This window comes from Pogonomyrmex barbatus, unplaced genomic scaffold, assembly GCF_055798465.1.
Source record: "Pogonomyrmex barbatus isolate J1 unplaced genomic scaffold, ASM5579846v1 scaffold4, whole genome shotgun sequence".
Taxonomy (NCBI): Eukaryota; Metazoa; Arthropoda; class Insecta; order Hymenoptera; family Formicidae; genus Pogonomyrmex; species Pogonomyrmex barbatus.
In genome coordinates this window covers 6046787-6067895 of record NW_028297138.1, presented here as the reverse complement: position 1 = coordinate 6067895, position 21109 = coordinate 6046787, and the positions used below count along the sequence as shown (strand labels likewise).

The 21109-nt window shown below is 35.9% G+C and overlaps 2 protein-coding genes across 4 annotated transcripts; one reads left to right on the top strand and one right to left on the bottom strand.

Moving 5' to 3' along the window:
• The first annotated feature begins 9292 nt into the window (after positions 1–9292).
• LOC105433812 (uncharacterized) lies at positions 9293–18731 on the top strand. Of its 3 annotated transcripts, XM_089080795.1 has the most exons (6): positions 9293–9317; positions 11944–12314; positions 17106–17334; positions 17409–17588; positions 17682–17791; positions 17965–18731. In XM_089080795.1, the coding sequence occupies exons 2-6, from the start codon at positions 12185–12187 to the stop codon at positions 18129–18131; spliced, it is 816 nt and encodes a 271-aa protein (XP_088936921.1). In that variant the 5' UTR covers positions 9293–9317; positions 11944–12184; the 3' UTR covers positions 18132–18731. The 3 variants fall into 3 exon arrangements, with proteins under 3 accessions (XP_088936921.1, XP_011647566.2, XP_011647567.2); XM_011649264.3 differs by lacking the exon at positions 9293–9317 and having other exon boundaries at positions 11047–12314; XM_011649265.3 differs by lacking the exon at positions 9293–9317 and having other exon boundaries at positions 11051–12314; positions 17424–17588.
• LOC105433811 (CDK5 regulatory subunit-associated protein 3) lies at positions 18458–21046 on the bottom strand. The gene is made up of 9 exons (XM_011649263.3): positions 20887–21046; positions 20544–20718; positions 20218–20456; positions 19825–20098; positions 19620–19744; positions 19250–19516; positions 18976–19187; positions 18743–18914; positions 18458–18664 (listed from the first exon to the last, which is right to left on the bottom strand). The coding sequence occupies exons 1-9, from the start codon at positions 20890–20892 to the stop codon at positions 18593–18595; spliced, it is 1542 nt and encodes a 513-aa protein (XP_011647565.2). The 5' UTR covers positions 20893–21046; the 3' UTR covers positions 18458–18592.
• Between the last annotated feature and the right edge of the window lie 63 nt (positions 21047–21109).

The window sequence follows — 21109 nt, the reverse complement described above, 5'->3', positions numbered from 1 at the left end:
TTTTTCTTATCACGCAATAAAGCTTTTTAAGAAATTTTTTTCTTTCTTGAAATGTCAATCGACTTTATCGAATTATCGCTAATAATTATTGCCAATAATTATGCACAGTATTGAAATACGCGAGAAATATCGTAAATGTGATAAAGACATCTTATACATTTCGTATGAATTGAGATGGGGGCTCTTTACGTCTGATTGAAGCGAGTCGATGGGACAATGCCATTGGAAAATTGTAATCGTCATGCTTTCAAATGTTGGATTTAATTGTTCGATATTTAATTATTCGATGCGTATGCACAACAATATTCGCACAACAGAAGAGAATCTTGACAAATGTGTAATTAATAGTATTCGATAATGCCATGCCAATCATGGTCATCCTTGTCATCTCGTGGTCAATCGAATGCAAAATTTATCTGAAGGACCAATGCAAACGCTAGCGTTAATTAACTATCGTCCTAATTTTGTCGATATTATATATTACGATTATTATTATTCATTTTCTTTATGCTGCACGAAACTCGTGTGACTTGTAATTCAACATCTAGCAGCATTCTAATTTACTTCATCGTTACAAGTCCATTACAAACTGCGTTTCTCAGTTTCATTTTTACTTTGTCGAAATATGATAAGTTCTAACGTTGCAACGTAATTTTCGTATTTTATTTTAAAATAGAACACTTCATAATTAGATTCAACATTATAATTAGATTCAAAATAATTATCGTAATCATCATTTCCTTTTAGTAACGCTAATATTACGTTAACGGTATCTAAGTAATAATCAAAAAAACTTTGATAAAATATTAAACATTAAATAACAATAGGAACCTAACAATAAAACGATAAAATGTACACAAAATATTGTGTTTATAATATTTGCAACAATATCTTTCACAAATTTATAATTTAGCCAATAGACTTTTAATTTTACCATTTTTATACCTATATTCTCTTTAGAACTTTCTCTCTCTCTCTCTCTCTTACATTTTTATATAAATTTATATAAATTTATATAAATACACTACAGATCGAGCAAGTTTAATTAAAGAGGAGCAGTGATATATTAAAATGTTATAATATTCTAAACAGCTTTTTGTGCTTTTTGTGTTATATATATGATTATGAAATGATATCGTGTTACAAATTCAAAGTGACATTACAATTGTAAAGACACGCATACGTATATGTTACACGACACATACATTTCCCACGTGCAGAAATCAAGATTGATGAGGAAAACCCCGGAAGACCGTCGCCAAACATTTTTCAACGTTATAAAATGCGTAACTGTATTCTGTAGTGTTCTTTAAGTCACAATGTTCTAGTTTTCGAGTTGAACTCTTCTCTTGTGTTTTGCAATGACATTTGTTTCGCGCGACGCGCAACGCCACTGTTATAAATTTCAACGTCTTGTGTTGTATCCGTCAAGCGATAATGATGATCAATTCAACATTAACATCCCGGCCTGACGCACGCGAGTGACCGTCCGCAAAAGTTATTACTCGCGAACGCAACGAATGTATAATCAAATTTATTTGCGATATCCCCGTGACGTGTATTAATGTTCAATACGCACAAATCAAACAATATTTTAGTTTAGAAATAAAAAATTAGACTAAAGACCGTTTTTGTTCCTCGATGCAATAAAATTTTTTTTAGATTCGGATCATCAGTCTCCTTTTGTCTCTTTTTTTCTTTCTTCCTGTCTGTTCCCCTACAGGCTGAGAAATTAAGAATTCCGAATTCCTGATGATCTTTGAAATTGTTTCTTCCGCAGTAAGAATTTCTGAGTATACAAGGTAAATTCCCTGATGCTCCGATCTCGTTTTCTCGTTGTCAAGCGAAAGAAAGTCGTTACCATTAAGTGGAAACATCCTATAAGTGCATTTTAAATCAAATTGCATTCCACAGGCGTGTTTAAATGAAATTGCGACGTCTTTGAGGGAGCGGACAAGAAATGTTTCTTTTATCTCCTTCTTTTTTATGTTAACGTATGTTAACGTATGTTAACGTAAGAATCTCGACCTGATTATCCTGACACTAACATTATCTAATCAATCTGTTATCATGTCACACTATTCCTTTCTTACAAAATATCGTTATCCCATACAGAGAATTCCATTAATTACTCATGTACTTTTCATGGACAAGGAGTGGATTATACTGACTAGAAAAATCCTGTGTTTCGAGATTTTTGCAACAATTAATGAGATATTAATTTATAAAAATCCGTAAACGACCATGCGACCGCAAGGCCGAGAGACAGCTCAACGTTATGCGCACTCAGAGTTGCTAGATACATGGTAAAATGTTTGAAGATATGCACTATAATTAATATATATATATGCTCTATCATTTGTAGATCGTATTTCCAAATACTTTGTCGCGCTCCTAGCAACGGTGATGTATTCTTGATTCATGAATTCTTATAATAAAAAAATATCTTATTATTAATTTTAAATTAACATCTTATTAACTATTGCGAAAAAAATCATAAAATTTAAAATTACTTTTCTATTCGGTTTTCTATTCTATAAGCTATTCTGCCTATCCTAGAACTGCGTCAGTAATTACAAGACTGTCTGATGTATTCCATATCAGCGACAAGATAGAAATATTCTAGATGTAATTTATGCATGCTCACTTTTGTTCTTATAATAATTTATTCGATTTATATGAATACTACATTAATTATGCCGTAATGAATAATAATCCAAGATTGATCTTGTATTAACTTATAAATTGGTATCTAACTTTAAAACGCATTGTTTAAAAGACTAGATTCTTGCCCAAGAAATTTATCATTAAAATCAAATTATGATTTGATCAAATTATAATTTGAATCAAATTATAATTATAATTAGGTTACTATTCCGTTTATTATTCCTATATTTAGAATAAGTGGGATTGCAATAAAACAACAATTGTAATGCAAATAATAATCAAATCATGAAACTGAAACTTGTGTTACATTTGTAACAAATTTCACTTTAGGCGGATTTAATGGGACGTTTTTCGACGACAGTTTCTGTGCAATGCAAATGATAATAATCGTAGAAGCGAGCTTGAATTATATTTAAAATAAATTTTTACTTTTTTAAACGGGGATATTTTTTAGTTTTTTAGTTTTTACAAAGCAATTCGAGGAAACAGCATATTTCAAATGGAAAATAGGACGACCGTGCTCGCGAAGTAGCTTTGATTCAAACTGATGAACTCAATACATCATTCGCCGCTTCATGACTGAAAGATTGAAAATACTTAAACAATAGCAAGATAATATTGAGCAAAGTTCGCGCATTGTTACAAACAGCGGTAACAGCGTCACGACTTACAAATCGAGACACGCTTCCAAGAAGCCGGAACTTACTTGTTCCGTGCCATCGATGGCAGAAATACAGACCACCCTTGTTCGAATGATGATAATGTTAAATCGAAATGAGAAAGCCGAGAGCTGAAACGTCAATCCCCATTTCTCATCTTTGCCGTAATTATCTATATTTGATACGTAACAATATAAAATATTATATTCGTGATTTCAGTAACTAGAACTGTCGATATATTAATTTCTGAAAAAAAAAAAAAAATAATCATGATTTCTATTTATATATTTATATTTCTTACAAACATGCATTTTAAAGCAATATATATAATCCAGTATATACAAACTCACTTTTAACTTTAATTTGATCGTGTCGGAGAATAATGCATTTTATGTTCTTTCATTATTCTTTCATACAAAAATTTTATTTGTGTTTCTAGAATTAATCTTAGATAATTAAAATTTTTTGTTACTGTTACTGTACGAAGAAGCGCTTTTATTTCGCTTTATCTTATGTTAGCAGAAATACATCATATAACTTTATTTTTTCTTGATTTTATTATTGGTTAGTGTGATAAATAAATTAACAGTAAACAGGTTTTATCCTAACGAGGCAAAAATGATTAAAAATGATTATTCAAATCCAAATCACGACAATATAATTTTGACAGACTTACTTTTGTTATCGCGAAATATTGGGATAATCTTCCGCATTTGTGACGTACGTTAATTATAGCGAATTTCTTTTCGCCACGCACTTTCGCTAATTCTCTTTTGCGAATTGGTTCCGTCCTAAATATTTAAAATAGAACATCTACGTGTAATCTCAATGAGACGCGATTTCGCAAGATACGTGACTAAGAGATATGACGAAAGTAATAATGATAATAATAACAATAACAATAATGATAATAATATTTATGTGCATAATGAATAAATTCATGCGTAATGAATCACACTGTTACAAAACAGAAGCTGCAAAATGATAAAAGGTGAGAGATAGTATAAAGCGTGAATAATATTAAAAATTCAACTTATCATTGTATCAATAGTATCAGTTTTGGGATATACGTAACGTTAATTATTTCTATTAAAATGAAATAACCAGCATACTCGTTGCTTTAATCATCATTTCTTTTCAGATATAAAATAATAAAAAGAAAGCAAAGCATATCGATATTAACGCCGATTTTTCTTTCGAATATCATTTGATATACAAAATATATTTAACCGTTAAATAAATCCCTTTGCTACGTTATGTCATTTCATTTACCAATATACACAATTTTTTAAAAATTTTTGATTGCCGATATGAATAAATCCGTGCCTAGGCATTTTTGTGCGAGGGTGATACTTTTTTGACATTTGCGTCAAATGTTGTTGATTATTGCAACGTAACGAGTATCGCTAATGGAACGTCACCTACAATACTCGAGTGCAATAATCATAACATTCTAATTGCAACAGTCAATCAAAATGAATACATCAGATGGTCATTCAATGAACACAATTTCGGGAATCGTTTTCAACATGTAACGCTATTTAAATTTAACTTATCAATCTGAACTTATCAATTTCCACATGTCTGTATGATAAAATGTCTTTGTATAATAAAATAATCTCAATGCGCGCATTTTACTGAATACGTAATATTTTACTTTTAGCAAATTTATATAGAATTTCTATAACAGCTGTACAATGATATTTTTTAACATAAATTTTATAATTATTTTATAAAATTGTAGTATTTTTCTTCTCTCTTTCTTTCTGTTTATCTAAAAATTCTTGCACGTTTCACGAAGCTTCCTTGGTAGCTTTCGCTCACGTGTAATTTAGTGGTACTACGCGATACTACGTACAACGCTGCAAGTAGAATTTCCGTTGAAAAAAAAAAAGAAAAAGAAAAATACGAGAAGACGTGTTTGATAGTGACCGCGGACGCGTAAGGATAAAGCGAAATACTCGCGGATTTAAAATCCGAAATTAGCATGCCGCGGCACGTAGAATCGGGAAAGGTCAGATTAGCGTCATCGAGAAAAGAAAACTGCACTTCTTCATAGATTTCACAATTAATTGGATTAATAATGATAACGTAACGTGTTCTAAGATACGCGACCGCCATCATCTTACGTACACACGTGACACACATCCTGCGCGTATCCTGCGGAGTGGCGACCGTCGACCTAGATCGAATTAATTGCGACTAATACTTTGTGCGACTCGCGGCAACTTCGATAAAATTAACCTTGCTCCTACTTTCGCGCGATAGCGAGACGTGTGGAGAACGTAATTTATGTAACGCTGAAATGACTCGCGCATTGACATACGAACTCTTCGAGCGGCTGTAATCTGCGAGGCGTATCAATCTCCGGAAAACAAAATTCACGTATTAAATGGTTAAAAGCGGAAAATCATTTTTAATGGCAAACCACATGTGCGCTCCATCGCGAAGAATGCGCGTAATATCGAGATATATCGCATTTTCGCTTATTTCATATAATTGCGAAAATTATTAGGTTAATTATACTTATATTGTCGTTTTGTTAATTTGTTATCCCGCAAAGGTACCTCGGCATGACCGCGATTCAGATTTGACTTTCTTGCATCATATTTTTCCTCGAAAACTTTTTTAGGGCAACGCAAACGAGATGCGCATAGCAATTGTTTTTTGCAAAATACACCACACTGTTCTACGGACGAGAACCTATCTTATAACTCTTGTTTACCTCGTTGAATAATCCCGTTGCATTATTGTAGGAAATGCCGCGTGTATGATTAAATATTTAAATTATATTCGCGTTGCGTGTAAATAAACGAACTGTATTTTAAGTTTAACATCCTCGGGCGATGGATATATATATATATAATGCAAATACCGTACCTATACGTACGCGCGGACTGCATTTGCAGAGATGTTTTGCAACATGCGGCATCCTTCCACGCTGCATCAAGCGACGTCTGTGATTGTCAGATATGAAATTTAATTGGCGAAAGGAAAAAGCGTAGCTTAATCGTTTAATTAAATTAGCGGCAAACACCCACATCGGTTCAATCTTATTTCCCTTTCCCTTTAAACGGCTATTAATAAATTATGAAAATCTAATTAATTCTGACGTGGATGTTAATTTCTGATATTCGAACGATATTGTTCGTTTTCCTGTTATTAAAACCCCCCAGTATTTTCGTGCTTTGCGCATACAATTTCAAATCGACTGATAACTCGCAGCTAATAATGAATAGAATAGACAATTTTCCGTAGCGTGCATCGGAAACCGGTACGCTCAGCCACGCGTAATGCCGGTTGGCCTGGGTCAGTCTAGCCAGCTACGAACGACCCATAATTCGATTCTCACAGCTTGTCGATGGCCGGCCGTCGTATTTTTCCAAGAAATTTTCTTCAGTTAGTCGCTCGCCGGCGGCGACGGTTTCGCACGTTTCTTTTCTCGAGCACGTCCCCTTGACGAAACCTCGTTGAGAATAATGCAATTACCGATTGGCAACGCTAATTCCGCCGCGTCGGTCGTACGTAATCGCACGGCGAATCTTCGTTAAGAGCCATTCGAGTGTTACTCAATGGGATCGCGCATCTTCACCGTCGAGATCGCGAGTCTCGAGTCGTTTCGAGTTACGAGATGACATGTGTCGTTCTCTGTTTTTTTTTTTTTTTTTCCCGCGCGTTTCGTTGCGGGTCACGTGAGATTCCCCCCGTCGCAGAATCCTATAGCGCGATCACGGTAGGATACACCCCGTTGCGCAGATGGGTTACTTCTACGTCTAACCGCCTTTCTTATTTACATATCGAACGTGGCCGACGCACGTGGCACGACTTGGCGGGAATCGCGCCGAGTGAGAAATTTTGGTGGAAGTGCGTGAAGAAAGCGCAAGTGAAATTACGTACGGACTACTCCGCCGGCGGGATGTAATGCAATTGCCGGCAACAATAATTCACTCGCGAAGTAATCGTGAAAATTACGATGGGAAAAAAAAATCTGTCCGCTTGTCGAAATTTTTCGCGACGATTTTTTTATGGGCCATCATTGCAATGCCTCGAACTTCAATATTCCGCGAAGTCTGAAATGAAATTTACATTGGGTTGCGGTGTGTATTCCAGATTATGTGACTATTTCAGTCACCGTATGACTAATAATGACCGCGTTAATATTCAATCGTGACCAGCACGCATGCCCCATTTTTTAATAATATCTTATCGGACTCTTATCGTCTGCAAATGAAAATTCATATCTTGTCGTGTCATGGACAATGACTTGCCGCGGATAACGAGAAGTTAACAGCGTAATAAGGGATTTCCAGACAATAAACGCCTACCTAAAGTGCGGCAGATAACGAAAGACGAGCTTTACTTAACGATTGAACTGGAGCGCAATACGGACGATGATAATAACTCTGTCTCGTCTTGTCGAAATACTGTTTATTAACAGGTAGATAATCGCGTGGGAATCAATACCTTCATTAGATACTACGCAAGCTCAGATATAATCCTTTTTTACGATTCGCCATTTCGCTTTCCTTGAACGTAGTTTATTTCGTTTATCTTATAATTCTCACGATACTTGCGGCATTCGTAAATTTTTTTAAAAGAAAGAATGTTTCAGCAAATGATAAGAAAATAATTAAAGCGACTGCTCGCGCATTAATTGCGTTACAAATGAATGCAAATTGGACACGTCTAAGTTAAGATCCGCTTGATTATTATTCATTCGATTATTAACTCTTCTCTAGCATTTTTCAAATTACGCGTAATCTAACTTGTTTGTCCCGTCTTTGCGACATGTAATTGTTAAAAGGAAGATTTCAATATCCTCATCATGCAAATTCAATGCGTTTCCGTGCTTAATCAGAGATTAAATAGTGTTTCTTCCCACGACAATCTCTTTGCGAGTGATTTTTTGCAATTAGCACAAAGTTGCAATTAGCATCGCGACGTTCGCGAAAGTGATACCTTGGAGAAACATAACGCGATGAGCGCTAACGTCATTTAACGGCATCACGTGAGTGTCCAGTCTCCATTCTCCGAACAGACACAATGAACTCGTTCCTTGGATACATAATCGCACCCAGCGCGTGGAATGTCTTCCTCAAATTGTGCAACTTTAAGTGCAAAAGCATGTCACCTCGCTACTCACTATTGCTATCGCTCCTTTCATATCTCTCTCTCTCTCTCTCTCTCTCTCTCTCTCTCTCTCTCTCTCTCTCTCTCTCTCTCTCTCTCTCTCTGTTTCTCTTTCTTTCTTTGTAACATTTGTACTATCTTCCGCTTTTATTTTCTCACAGCAAAACACGCGTAAAAGTTCTATATACGACGCACGTCAAAAACAAATGAGAGACGTTTATATTTGTGACGCACACTTTCTTCTCTGTTGACGGATAAAATATACTTATTATTGAATCGGAAGAAAAGTAAGGCTGGATATCTTCGAATGGAAATCTTTCACTGGTGTCGCGCATTATGCAAATGACTCTCATTAGAGTGTGAAACTTTTCGTGCACACGGCGACGGTTATTGTTCCTCGAACCGGTGATAGCACAATCAGGCAGCTCTCCGCGTTGCAGCGATCGCTTCCCACGGGCGCTTTTATCCCGCGTCAATTAAATCGCGGGCAACAATTAATGCCGTAACAATTAGCATCGCGTTCTCCGACACATTCGTTTCTCTTTCTCTCTCTCTCTCTCTCTCTCTCTCTCTCTCTCTCTCTCTCTCTCTCTCTCTCTCTCTCCCGCCCTCCGAACTCCCCCCCCCCTCCCTCCTCCATCTCTCGTATTGTGCGACGCTTTTGTATTGCATTCGATTTATCACGTTAATTCTATCACGCTATCGTTTCATAACCGCGCCGAGCGCGAATGTGCATCATTGTATCGCGTGCATCGAGTAGCGCTATATCGCTGCACTTGCCGCGTTTTTGCAAAGTAGACTAAAGGACTATACTCTCCTGCGCGTTCCTCGCCAACGCCGGCCTAGTCAGTCGGTCAATCGGTGAGTATACTGTTCGCGTATATAATTTCTCGGAGAGAGAGAGAAGAGAGAGAGAGAGAGAGAGAGAGAGAGAGAGAGAGAGAGAGAGAAAGAGAGAGAGAGAGAGACTGCCCGGCGGCCGCGGATCTGCGATGCCGCGTGAGAAGCCGCGACGGAGGTGTCCCTGATCGGGCCGGCCACCAGATCGTGCATAAATCGCGCGGATCGTACGAGCGATTCTGAAGGAATCCCGCGCCGCGCCCGCATGTAGAAAGTAGCCTCCTTTACATCTTGATCCTACGCGTCGCGATCGCGCACCGCGCACAATCGAGATCGGCCAAGGCCCGATTGTACCAACGTTATTTTGGCTCCAAGCGAGGCTTAAATAAGTGTCTGTGTCTTTATTTATTTAGGAAAAAAAAAAATAAAGACAGATACAGGTGTAATCGAGCCTAAATCGTCAAGACGGACCCGCGGCGCGACTCGGGGAAGATCGTTTGTGAAAATCTTACGAGATTTCGACTCCTCGTTGCGACTTTTGCCGCGACATTCAGTGAAACGTGTCGCGTTTAAAGGAAAGGACGAAAGGAACGTTAAGATTTGTTTGCCGAACACTCGGAGTCTTTCGAGTGCTAACGCGTTCAATGAAAATGTTAAAAATAAAACGGTGAATAAACATACCGTTAAAAGGCTTAAATTGCTGTAATAATAAAATTTGCGCCTTCAGTTTCATTTAAAGAGACGCGTGCGTGCAAATAATATTAAATATGTATTTTCATTTGAATAATATCAAAAATTGAATGATCCGTGCGTTGGCGGTTACGCTATTATACTATAATTGCAAATTTATATCTACATCGTCACTCATGATTGCGTTGATACGCGACGATAATCAATAGATAGTAACATTTGTAATTTTAACAAGTACCATTTAATTATAACACGTGTATTTTATTTGTAAACGGCCGTAAATCTAATATTTTATAAGTAATTATAAGTGTTACATTCCATTGTAGTTTACTAGTGATTGTACTGCTGACTAAAATTGCGAGAATGTCTCGTGTAACCTGTTGCATCTTGACTTTACCTTAAACTTTCGTTTACCTACATCTTGAGTCTATCATAAAACAATGTTCTTTTAATATAAAACCAAAGATGTAGATCAATTAAAGATAGACATTTATTTTAATTGATCAATTTGTGTGTTTAATATAAAAAATAAAGTTCTTTTAATGTGTTTACAAATTTCTTAATATCTAAAAAATTTTTTATACATATATAGAGAAATTTTATATTTTAATAAAAAATATATATAACATGTACATATTTAGAAATTTGAAAATAATTTAGTTTGCTGACATTTAAAATTATGCTGATGACCGTAAGTGTAACATCAAATTAATTAATTACAAAACGTTTGATTAATTTTAACATTATAAATCCGTTGCAACATCGTTAAATTATAACGTTGACAACAACGTCACGGTGCATATATTATACGATTTTTTTTTCCCCGTCGCAATATATTCGTTCCGATAAATATTACGGCGTTACAACATCGAGTTTGTCACATTCGTTGCCTGAAAAAGAAAAAGAATCCGGAATGCATGTCGCTTTGTGTTCACTCTTCGTCTTTTGAATTTAGAGCGCGGAAGAGGTACGAGGAGTACAAGATCAAAGCGCGGTCAACGCGGAAAAATGCTAACGATCTCTCTCGTTACTCCTCCTTCTCCGACGAAAGTGTAACAGCACAGAGATTTGCTAGACCAAGGAGTCTAGACGGTAGTGCGACTGCGAGAATCGACGGCGGCGCGCTCCTCGAGTCGAGTACACAATCCGCGCTCCCGATGAACTTTCTCGGGGTCACAGGTTGAGCCGAGCGGTGTATCTTGGAAATCGCGGTACTCCCGAGAATGTCGGCGGAAGGAGACGGTGTGTCGGGAAAAACGATGGAACGGTGCCTGATAAGAGCAGTCGGTACTTTACCCGGTTCCCCGTCGCCGAAGTGGATCCTCGCTCTGTGTGTGTGGGAAACTTTAAAGTAAACCGTGACGGAGCTGTTGCAGTTTGAACAAAGTTTCGAAACGGAGAAGACGAGCAGCGTCCTCGGGGCAAAGGGAAGGAGTCGACTCGGGAGGAGGAATGCGAATGATCGAGTTGTGATAACAAACTTGGGCTTGGGGATTATCGAGTACGGATTTATTTGTAATACAGCACATCGCGTACAATAACGCGAGCCGCGTAAATCCCGTGGCGAGAGATCTCTTTTTTTCTTTTTTCTTTCTTTTTCTTTTCAAGGCGTCTCGTTAACGTTTCATCTAGCCGCGTGCAAGGTAACGTGCGTACGCGGCGGAACACAAAAACCAGCCACGTTATTGAATCCCCGGCGGATTCAATGCAAAGCCTCGCGGCTCGGCGCGAGAAAAAACGCCCTTTGTGCTCGGTTTGTACGGGAGTGGCCGTACCGGAGTAACCTTGTCCGGATGACAATGATCGGTTCTCAGTGCACGTCATCCGACCGAGAGGACAGCCTCGGCAAAGGGACGGCGTTGCAGGCGCGTTAATTGATCTGTCGCCGATCGGAATTGGGGTCGACACTTAGCGACAGCGATGGTGCTGGTGATTCGTGGTCTCTCCAATTGCACAGGTTACATCATTAGGTGCACGAGAATCCGGTGTTAATCAACACAGCGCGGTAACCGGCGAAAACCCGGAGGAGGCTGTGTGCAACTGGACACTACTGCCGTTTCCGCTGCTGCAGTTTCCCCGATGCGATGGCACGTGGAAAATCCTGCCACGCTGCCGGATGTGCCGAAGATGAATCGTAGGTGACAAGAAAGTTCGAGTTCCCTGATCGAATTCAATCTATTTGGTGAAAACGTGCCTCGATGTACCGCAAAAGATCCGATCCGGCCGCACGTGGCCGCGATCCATCGCGGACGGATCGATCGCCTCGGCGCGGGAGGATCTTGTGCGTTCTCCTGCTGTTCGAAACGCTGCTCGGCTGCGACGCTCGAGGTGAGCCTTACTTCTGACGAGATTTCATTTCTTGCCTATAATTTTTAAAGAATCTAAAAAAATTATTTTCTGAATATACAAAACTAATAAATAATAATAATAGATAATAAATTAATAAGTCATTTCAATCAGATACACAAGAAAAATAGTTTGGTTGGCTGTATCAAAATTCTGTTTTAAAATGGACAAATCAGAAATTTGAAATTGAAATTATTTAATTTAAAGATTAAGACTTTTCATTAATTCAATAAATGATCGATTTAAATAGAAATTTTGTAATTTTAATCGAAATTTTTGATTTGTCCATTTTTCCAACTAGAGTTTTCTTTTCCGTTGTTTTTTTCCCTATAAGTAGTTTAAATTTTGAAGAAATATAGAAATATAGAAAACCGTTCATAATAAATTGAAGGTCTTTAAAGATCTAATAAATGATGACAAAAGAAAAAAATAACAATAACAATAAAAAATAACAAAAAAATAACAACAAGTTGATCACTTATCACTTATCTGACTATTTTAGGTGCGATTTAAAGAAAACTCGTAACCGACGAAGTAAACAAAAGTTTGTATAGAACTATTGCACTTTGTCAAATACACATCGCATATTAAATATTGAAATAAAGAATTAGCAATTTAGCGTTATTATTAAATTAATAATATCACAATTTTGTGGTACTCTTAATAATACGAAATAATATATAAAATATAATAATATATTATATTATTAATAATACGAAATAAGTGGTATAAGGCCGATAAAATATCCGATATTAATATAAATTAATAAATGTTGTAAATTTCGAACGTAGAAATATTATGTATGTGCATATACATCAAAAATGATGTCAAAGATATCATATGAAATGTATTATAAATGATGGCTTTCGTAGTTTCACTGCTGTGCAATGAGCCGTGACTGAGCGTGCAAATTTCAGACAATTTAATTTATCAACTTTAAATAAACTTTTTGAATTAAAAACTATTATAACTTTGATATTTAGCTATTAGAATATTTGTTTCAAGATAACCTCTCAAAATTAAATTTAAAATAACCTTAGCAGTCTGTTATTAACAATTGTTACGGGAAGCATGCGATACTTTACATATATATAATTTATGATACTGTAAAAAGCAACACATTGTGTGCATCGAGCATTTTATTTTTTTTTCTCACATTACACATTTATTTCTTTGTGTATATATTTCGTAAATAATAATCGTTATGAAATAACAAAAATCTAAATGAAAAACAATTGAAATGTAAAAAATAAAATTAACATTTCATGAATATAAATTTTTAAATTTAATCCGGTTGTATACGAAAAAAGTATTATTTATAATATTTATATTTTATATAAATAAATTTTACTTCCCATGTATTTTCTTATTCTCCGGTTGCATCGCAATCACATCATTTCTACTTTGTCATCAATGTAAATTATGCATTATGCGATGTACGTAATTAATTGTATTTTCTTATGTAAAAAGTTCTTATTTACATCATTATTTTCTTGCTAATAACTGTGAACTTCAAACTACCGCTCTAATCATACACTCGTGAAATTACTTTATCATAATCAACACTAGCAACAAACGTCGGACGAATCTCTTAAGAAAATGTATACATACAATTGAATATCAGGTCGAAAAAGTAGCGAGAGCGGCATCTAATTAAATCCATTCACACGGCATCGCTGACAATGAGACGTTCATTCAAATCAAGCAACTCACGAGATAACTTTGTTGTAAGCGACGAAGGGAAGACTAATGCAGACATAATTAATTAATCCAGTGAGAAAAACTTTGTAATTATCCACGATTCGAATAATGGCAATCCCCTTTCATTTGTTCCAAAATTTTCTCTTAGTACCGAAAATTTTCCTCGTCATAGCGCTCGAAAATTCACATGTTTTCCAACTAGAGCTAATTTTGTTTCCATAAGCAAATATTTAGTTTGAATTTTATTTCGAGCAGATGACTTTCAATACTTTACATCATACTTTTTCTGTTAATTAAATCTTTTTCCGAAAATCCAACGTTTACGATGGAATCCCGTTTGATGGACGATTGAAGCTGACTTCCAGACTTTGCTCGCCCACGTTCGCCTCCGTTCGTATTACTTCAAGGGAGAAAATCGACGTATTAAATTTTTACGTGGCTGCACCATGGAAACCGCGAGCAAAAAGGAATTGCGTTTCACTGATTACAGAGACTACCACCACGCCCGGAGACTAATTAACGTTGCGAAGCATTATGATTGTTACCGTGGAAATCGTTAAAAGCGGCGATTCGATCGTGCCGTTTCATTTCACGATCTCAATTTACTTGTCGTTGAGTAATTCCGAACGCAACAAAGATGAACGATAAAACGGTGTATAATCTCTCAATTTTCCTCCGCAAGACACGTCCGCCATAACAAATGTATTACAGTTATAGTAATTCGTTATAGTAACCCGGACGTGATGTTTCTACGCATATGCCGTTAATTAAGCTTATTAATCGCAATTATCACCATTAACGACTTATAACTTTATTACATTTTTGTAATTTAACTATCAATATTAAGATAGGGCATATAAATAACTTTAATAGTTAAAAAAATTTATAATTATACGGAGAATGTTTATTTTATGTATTGATACAACAATTCTGATTTCTTGATATGCAAATTAACAATTCACTTTCTTCTTCTTGACATTCTATATAACGTTACATAACGTCTACAATTTAGCACTGTTACGTAACACAATGCATCTGAAGTTTGCCGATTCACCTTTCACGACTATTGAATTTTTTAAGCTAAGGAGGAACAGCCAAGTTTCATCAAAGATTATTGCGCGAATTGAAGCGCGAGAGATTACACTATATTGATGAAAATTATGTAATCGCATCGAGATTGGAAGTCGTACCAATTCGTAGTTACGAACACGGACGTTGCAGACGCGATTCTTTTACACATTTAAATTTACCGTACTGATTCATGTCCTTTCGTGTCGTAAAAAAAAAAAAAAAAAAAAAAAAGAACGTCATACGTAAGCGTATCGTATTAAACGTACGTGAGCTGTCTCCAAATTCTATGAAATATAAACATGACTTTTGTACATTTTTAACGAGATTTCCTGAACGTCAGTAACACGACATGTTCTGCCGTGTAAAGCGGAAGCGCGCACTCTCACATCGAGAGATATTCGTGCACCGCAAGCCGAAAAGCGTAAGCGTATTTTCGAGCGTAGCTCGTTCGTCGACGAGATCTCATAAAAAATAAAATTTGCCCGGATGGAATTGACTACACCATAACGGGAGGGAAAAATGCAAACGGGACACGCTCGCTTTATAAATGGAAGCTGCTTGGTAGCTGCTTCCGTTTTCGATGAGTTTAATACTCAAGTGATAACATTCATTTGCACAACACGCCACAAAGATACAACCTGTAACTCTATCTAGAGATAAATGTAAATTTTTTTACCGTTGATATCCGTTCTCCTCAGAAATATCATCCATTTTTTATACTTTGTATTTCCTTTGGCAATTAGTAACTTTGTTGACAACGTATTTAAAAAAACATGTTTATTTCTTTACGTTTCTTACATTCTTTACGTCATTTTATTTCTCATATCAATTACTTCTTGCAGAAAAAAAAGTTATATAGCTGTGGAAAAAATTATATAATTGTAAATATGATATTTTATATTTCTTTTCTCAAACTCTATATTTGCTAGAAATACGCAGAAGGGAAAATAAAGATTTCGATAAAAAGTAATAATAATTAGATATTTATTTGACTTTTGTGGCATTTCTTTAGAAACCAAATATAGCCACGGCTCATAAAATAAATATCAAGATTTAACCGTTCGTATCTTTATGACGTTAGCAAAATAACTGTAAAAATAATTGCGCAAATATAAAAAATAATGATGAAATAATTATTGAATAACTATAATGATAAGATACAAAGCTTTTTTTCATTAAAAAGATATGCAAGAATGCAAAAGTTATCAGCTTCCTTTAACAAAATTAATTAATAAATAAAAAAGTAGATTCACTTTTTTTCTTCAGAATTTACGGCTCGCGGTAAGATAATCTCGGTGCAGTGAAACTTGCGAGATATTCCGCAAGTATATCTTATTAAACTGGTAGAAAGGATAATCTAAAAAAAGTGAAATTGGGGAAAATGACGCTCGTATTGTCGTACGGCAACGAGTAGGCACTCCGCAATTCCCTCGGCGTTTATGGAAAATTGTCGAGAAACCGTTAAAACGGCCAGAAGTAGGATAGATGAGAGTAGTTTTACGCTAATGTAAGCGGGTCTAGATCAAGGTGAAGTACTGGCGATTAGGAGAAACATCACATACAACGTGTTACGTATAATTGTACAGAACGGCTCGGGAAAATATCCTGCATCCTCAGACTCGCACTAAGCGACAGAGTTAGTAAAGAGCAATCACTCTTTGGTGGTATCGATAGCTCTCCACTTAGCACTTTTATGTGTAGAAAGTATAGCATTGCGGAGCTTTAAGGTATTTATCATTGTACAAAGTACCATCGTAGAAAGTCGGTGGTTTCTTAATTCGCCAAATATCCGTGATGAAAAAATTCCATATAAACATATTCGATTAATGTAAAGGTAATATAAGTATGACAAACTAACGGTTGTAACTGTATATCGTTTTATAACTGTATGTAGGTGTGCGATCTCTTTCTCTCTCTGTCTCTCTCCCTCTCTCCCTCTTTCCCCTGAGTAATAAAGCGACGCTATTTTATTTCGTTTATCATCGCTCGTGGCACTTGCAGGTAACGGCACGCCAGATGTTTACAAGATACTCGGAGGTGCCAGAGCGCGTCAGGCGGATTACGATTACTCATACATGAATAATGACGTAAGTGAAGATCAGGGGAATCTCTACGTCGGTCACAGTGATGACCCGTGGAGCGCTTCGTCGGCGCGCAATTACGACGAGGATGTCTACGCGCGCGTGTCGCCGAACAACGTTACGGCGAACAACACGAAGGCTCAACCCGCGTAAGTCGGACGCTAGCTACAATGGGAACTTTTGTTAGGGGCAATTTGTAATGACAGACTGACTCGACATAAAGACTGCGCGGTTTCAGAACGAATGGAAAGGAGACCACGAGCCATACGAGATTCAAAAGAGGAGTGATACACCTCTATAACATGGTGGTGTGCGCCACAGGATGTAATCCTCTGCTTTATAAAGGATACGGCTGCTATTGCGGATTCTTGGGTTCCGGTTATGTCATCGATGGTATCGATCAGTACGTTACACGTCGCAAAGAAACGAATCATTTATACGAGTTTTCCTTTTGGCAGGAAGATAGATATCAACTGAAGAAAATGTCATGTTTTAGGTGCTGTAAAATGCATGACTGGTGCTACGACGCTACGGAATGTCCTATGTTCTCGGAATATTTCGTACCGTATTACTGGAGATGTTACCACGGTTATAAACCCGTTTGCGGTTGGTTTATTCGTTATTGTTTCCGTTACAAACTAATTTGGCTTTCAAGAAATTACTTTAATTAGATTTATAGAAATATTTTTTCTACAAATTAAAATTAATTAATTTATTCTATGCCAAGTAATATGACACGACAAAATAAAAAAAAATACATGAAATCTTCGTTATTACAGCGGTTGACCATGGCAGTTGGGGAGGATCGGGATCTTGTGCTCAACGTTTGTGCGAATGCGATCGTTCGTTAGCCGAATGCCTGAGAAGATATCCTTGCCCAACTACCAAAGCAGTTTGTACCTCATCACCATGGAGACTCGTGCAGAATCTCTTCATGATTATATAAATGTATTTTGAAAATAGAATAAGCTATATTTTGAAAAATGCGATAAACATATCTTATCGTCAGATCTGATTTACAAAATGAAATGATTTACATAATACCTAGTTTGCGACTCGTACATATCATGTCAAAACATATCGTGTCATATCAATTCTCAAAGGCCGATAAAACTCAAATGCCAAAGAAAGTATTGATTATTTCTTGCAAATTACATTTTTAAAGATACAAAAGATTAGATTATGATTAGCAATTATCATCATATCTAGCAGCATCTAAGTTTATCTTCTTCCTTGTATCATTACGCATCAAGGAAATAGGTGCAGAATATATAAAAGTAAAAAATTATATTGTACATATATTATACAATAACAAAATTCATTTGCACGTGTTATTTTAGCGTAGATATTATTTACACAATTCTTCTTAATACAAAATTCAACAGTTTTATCTCTATTGTCCAACACCTATAACATATTTACACCTCCGGTCAGATAAACCGTTCTGTTCTTGTACTTTTTCGAAATGTCTTGCTCTATCTGTAATTGAATACCATGTAAAAAAATAATGGAATGTTATTCGAAAATGCAGCATTACAAAAACAAAGATGATATAACCTCTGTTTGCAGTTCCTTAGTTCTTTGTACGACAAGTTTTAAAAGCGGACGTAATTTATTAATTTGATTTTGCGTATCCTCTTGCTTCTGTCGCATCGATTCTTGTTGGGTTACCATTCTGTCTATCAGATTCAATTTTTGCTTTAAAGTAGTAGCCACTACATCCACGTATCTACAATTAAAAATTATATGAATATTAACATCTATAAAAAAAAATATTTCGTTAATTGTACCTTGGATAATGTTTGATGTTATGTAAATGTTGAACGTTATTATGTAATATCTCAGAAAGGATAACTTGAACGTTATCCAGCATGTTCTGAGTGGTCTCCGTGGTAGAAAGTTGCAAAATAGATGAAGCATCCTGCATCTGACTAAAGCTCAAGAGATTGTTCCTATCGTCGCCTTTAAACTCGTATAGACGCAACTTCATAAATGCTTCCAGCTATAGAAATATTTAGATAAAAATATACAATAATTTCAATTTTTTATATATTTGTATCATACTTCAAATAGTTGATTGATAAATTCGGATCTCGTTGTTGGATTGTCTAATATCGTGTATGCTTCAGATCCCATAGCCACACCGCCTTCATGACCTGCCGCTTCCACAACTATACCCGATTCCTCCAAAGAGATATTATAATCTATTTCCTCTGCAGGTTGTACCGTACTTTCATCTCCCCAATCAATACCGCCTCCTGCATTCAAATCAACTTCTTCACCGAAATCAATTTCTCCGTATTCCAAATCCAAATTGCCGAAGTCAATGGTCTGTTAAGAATGTATCAAGATAATAACATAATTCAATTTCTTGTTATAAGTATCACAAATATTTCTTGTTATAAGTATCAAGAAATCATAAAAATATTCATACATTGGCATCCACATTAGGTCTTCCATTACTTTCATCTTCATCTGCTTTAATATTCAATGACGGATCAATTATTGACATCGGTGCTTCTCCGTAAGTATATTCAAACGTCGTTGTGTTTCCCTTTTCTATAAAAAACAATTCATCATATGTGTATTTCTTATCCAACTTTTATTACACTTTTGAAAGAATAACTTTGCAAACGTACCGATAACATATTTAATCATCGACACGCAATCATTGTCATATTGCTGCCCAAAAGTGAATTCAACAAATGCACTATAAAACTCCACAACCTTGTCTAAGCTTTTCGTTTTCTCTGCCACTCTCTGATAAATTTCCGGCAATTCCTTCACCTTATCCATTAACTCGCGTCTGACTGTACTATAACCAGTTATACCTAATTGTTTGCAAAGTCCATTATACTCCGTATGCGCGATATTTTCTGATTTTTTATATTCAGTCTCTTTTTTCTCCAATTCCTGCCAATATTTTACATGCATTTATATAATAATAATATAACAATATAAATAAAGAAAATAATGTATCAGCAATATGTAATATTATAATTAGCGTATATTACATAAATAAATTTATTTACAGTTAACATTTGCTCCAACTTCTGTATTTGCTTTTTGATATTTGGGACTTCATAATTAACATTTCTCATAAGTATTTGCGCAGCTTCGGCAAGGTATACATTATCCTTTTCATACAGTCGCAAAATTTCTTGCCAGTCCTTCATTCTCTGTGAGCCATAACGCCCGAATAAATTTTTCGTGTCTGCTTCCGTTTCCTTCAGAATTTCCACAATTTTCACACAGTAGAAATAATTTATATCTGTATGAGAGAAGATAAAGTGAGGAAATTCAGGAGTCTGCAACTGTATATTTGTTAAAATCAGAATTATAAATTGATGGTGCTTACAGGCGCCGGACAACAACGAGGCAATGCCATCGTGAGCAGGCATGTTCTGTATTGCATTATTAATTTTCTCTCTGATAGTCAAAATGTTCGTATGCCAGTCTTTCTTGCAATGCCTTCGATTAATTAGCCAATCCGACAATTTTCCAGCATTGATGTCAATCGGAATGTCTTGTTCCTAAATTTTAAATTGTTCCTTATTTAAAAAGTTTTGCAACAAAAAAGAAAATTAAAAAAATTTTATCAAAGGCATATCTGTAAAATCTAATAGGTCGTTTACCGAACTGTATCACGTGTACATACAATTTCTATCTCAATTGAATGTTTGAATAATACGACTACTTACCTGCATATTGTTAAATTAGATATAAATTCCTTCGACAAAAAATCGTGCGTCTTTAACTGGAGCAGGTTATAACAGCTGTTGTTCTCTCGGCAAGTGGCGTGTAAACGTAATGATGGACTCGACTGTCTACAGCACCGGCTGTCTCCTTGACAAGAATGACACGCAAGTAATAAAGATATCAACGTAACAGCGAAAAATTTATTAAATAATGAATTATAACAAC

Coding starts and splice junctions, on each gene's coding strand:
- LOC105433811 (XM_011649263.3), bottom strand. Junction 20,457..20,543: donor CTCGTTGTTGTCCGGCGCCT/GTAAGCACCATC, acceptor TCTCTCATACAG/ATATAAATTATTTCTACTGT. Junction 18,915..18,975: donor AACATCAAACATTATCCAAG/GTACAATTAACG, acceptor TTTTAATTGTAG/ATACGTGGATGTAGTGGCTA.
- LOC105433812 (XM_089080795.1), top strand. CDS start 12,185: ATGTACCGCAAAAGATCCGATCCGGCCGCACGTGGCCGCGATCCATCG. Junction 17,335..17,408: donor AACACGAAGGCTCAACCCGC/GTAAGTCGGACG, acceptor CTCGACATAAAG/ACTGCGCGGTTTCAGAACGA. Junction 17,792..17,964: donor CGGTTATAAACCCGTTTGCG/GTTGGTTTATTC, acceptor TCGTTATTACAG/CGGTTGACCATGGCAGTTGG.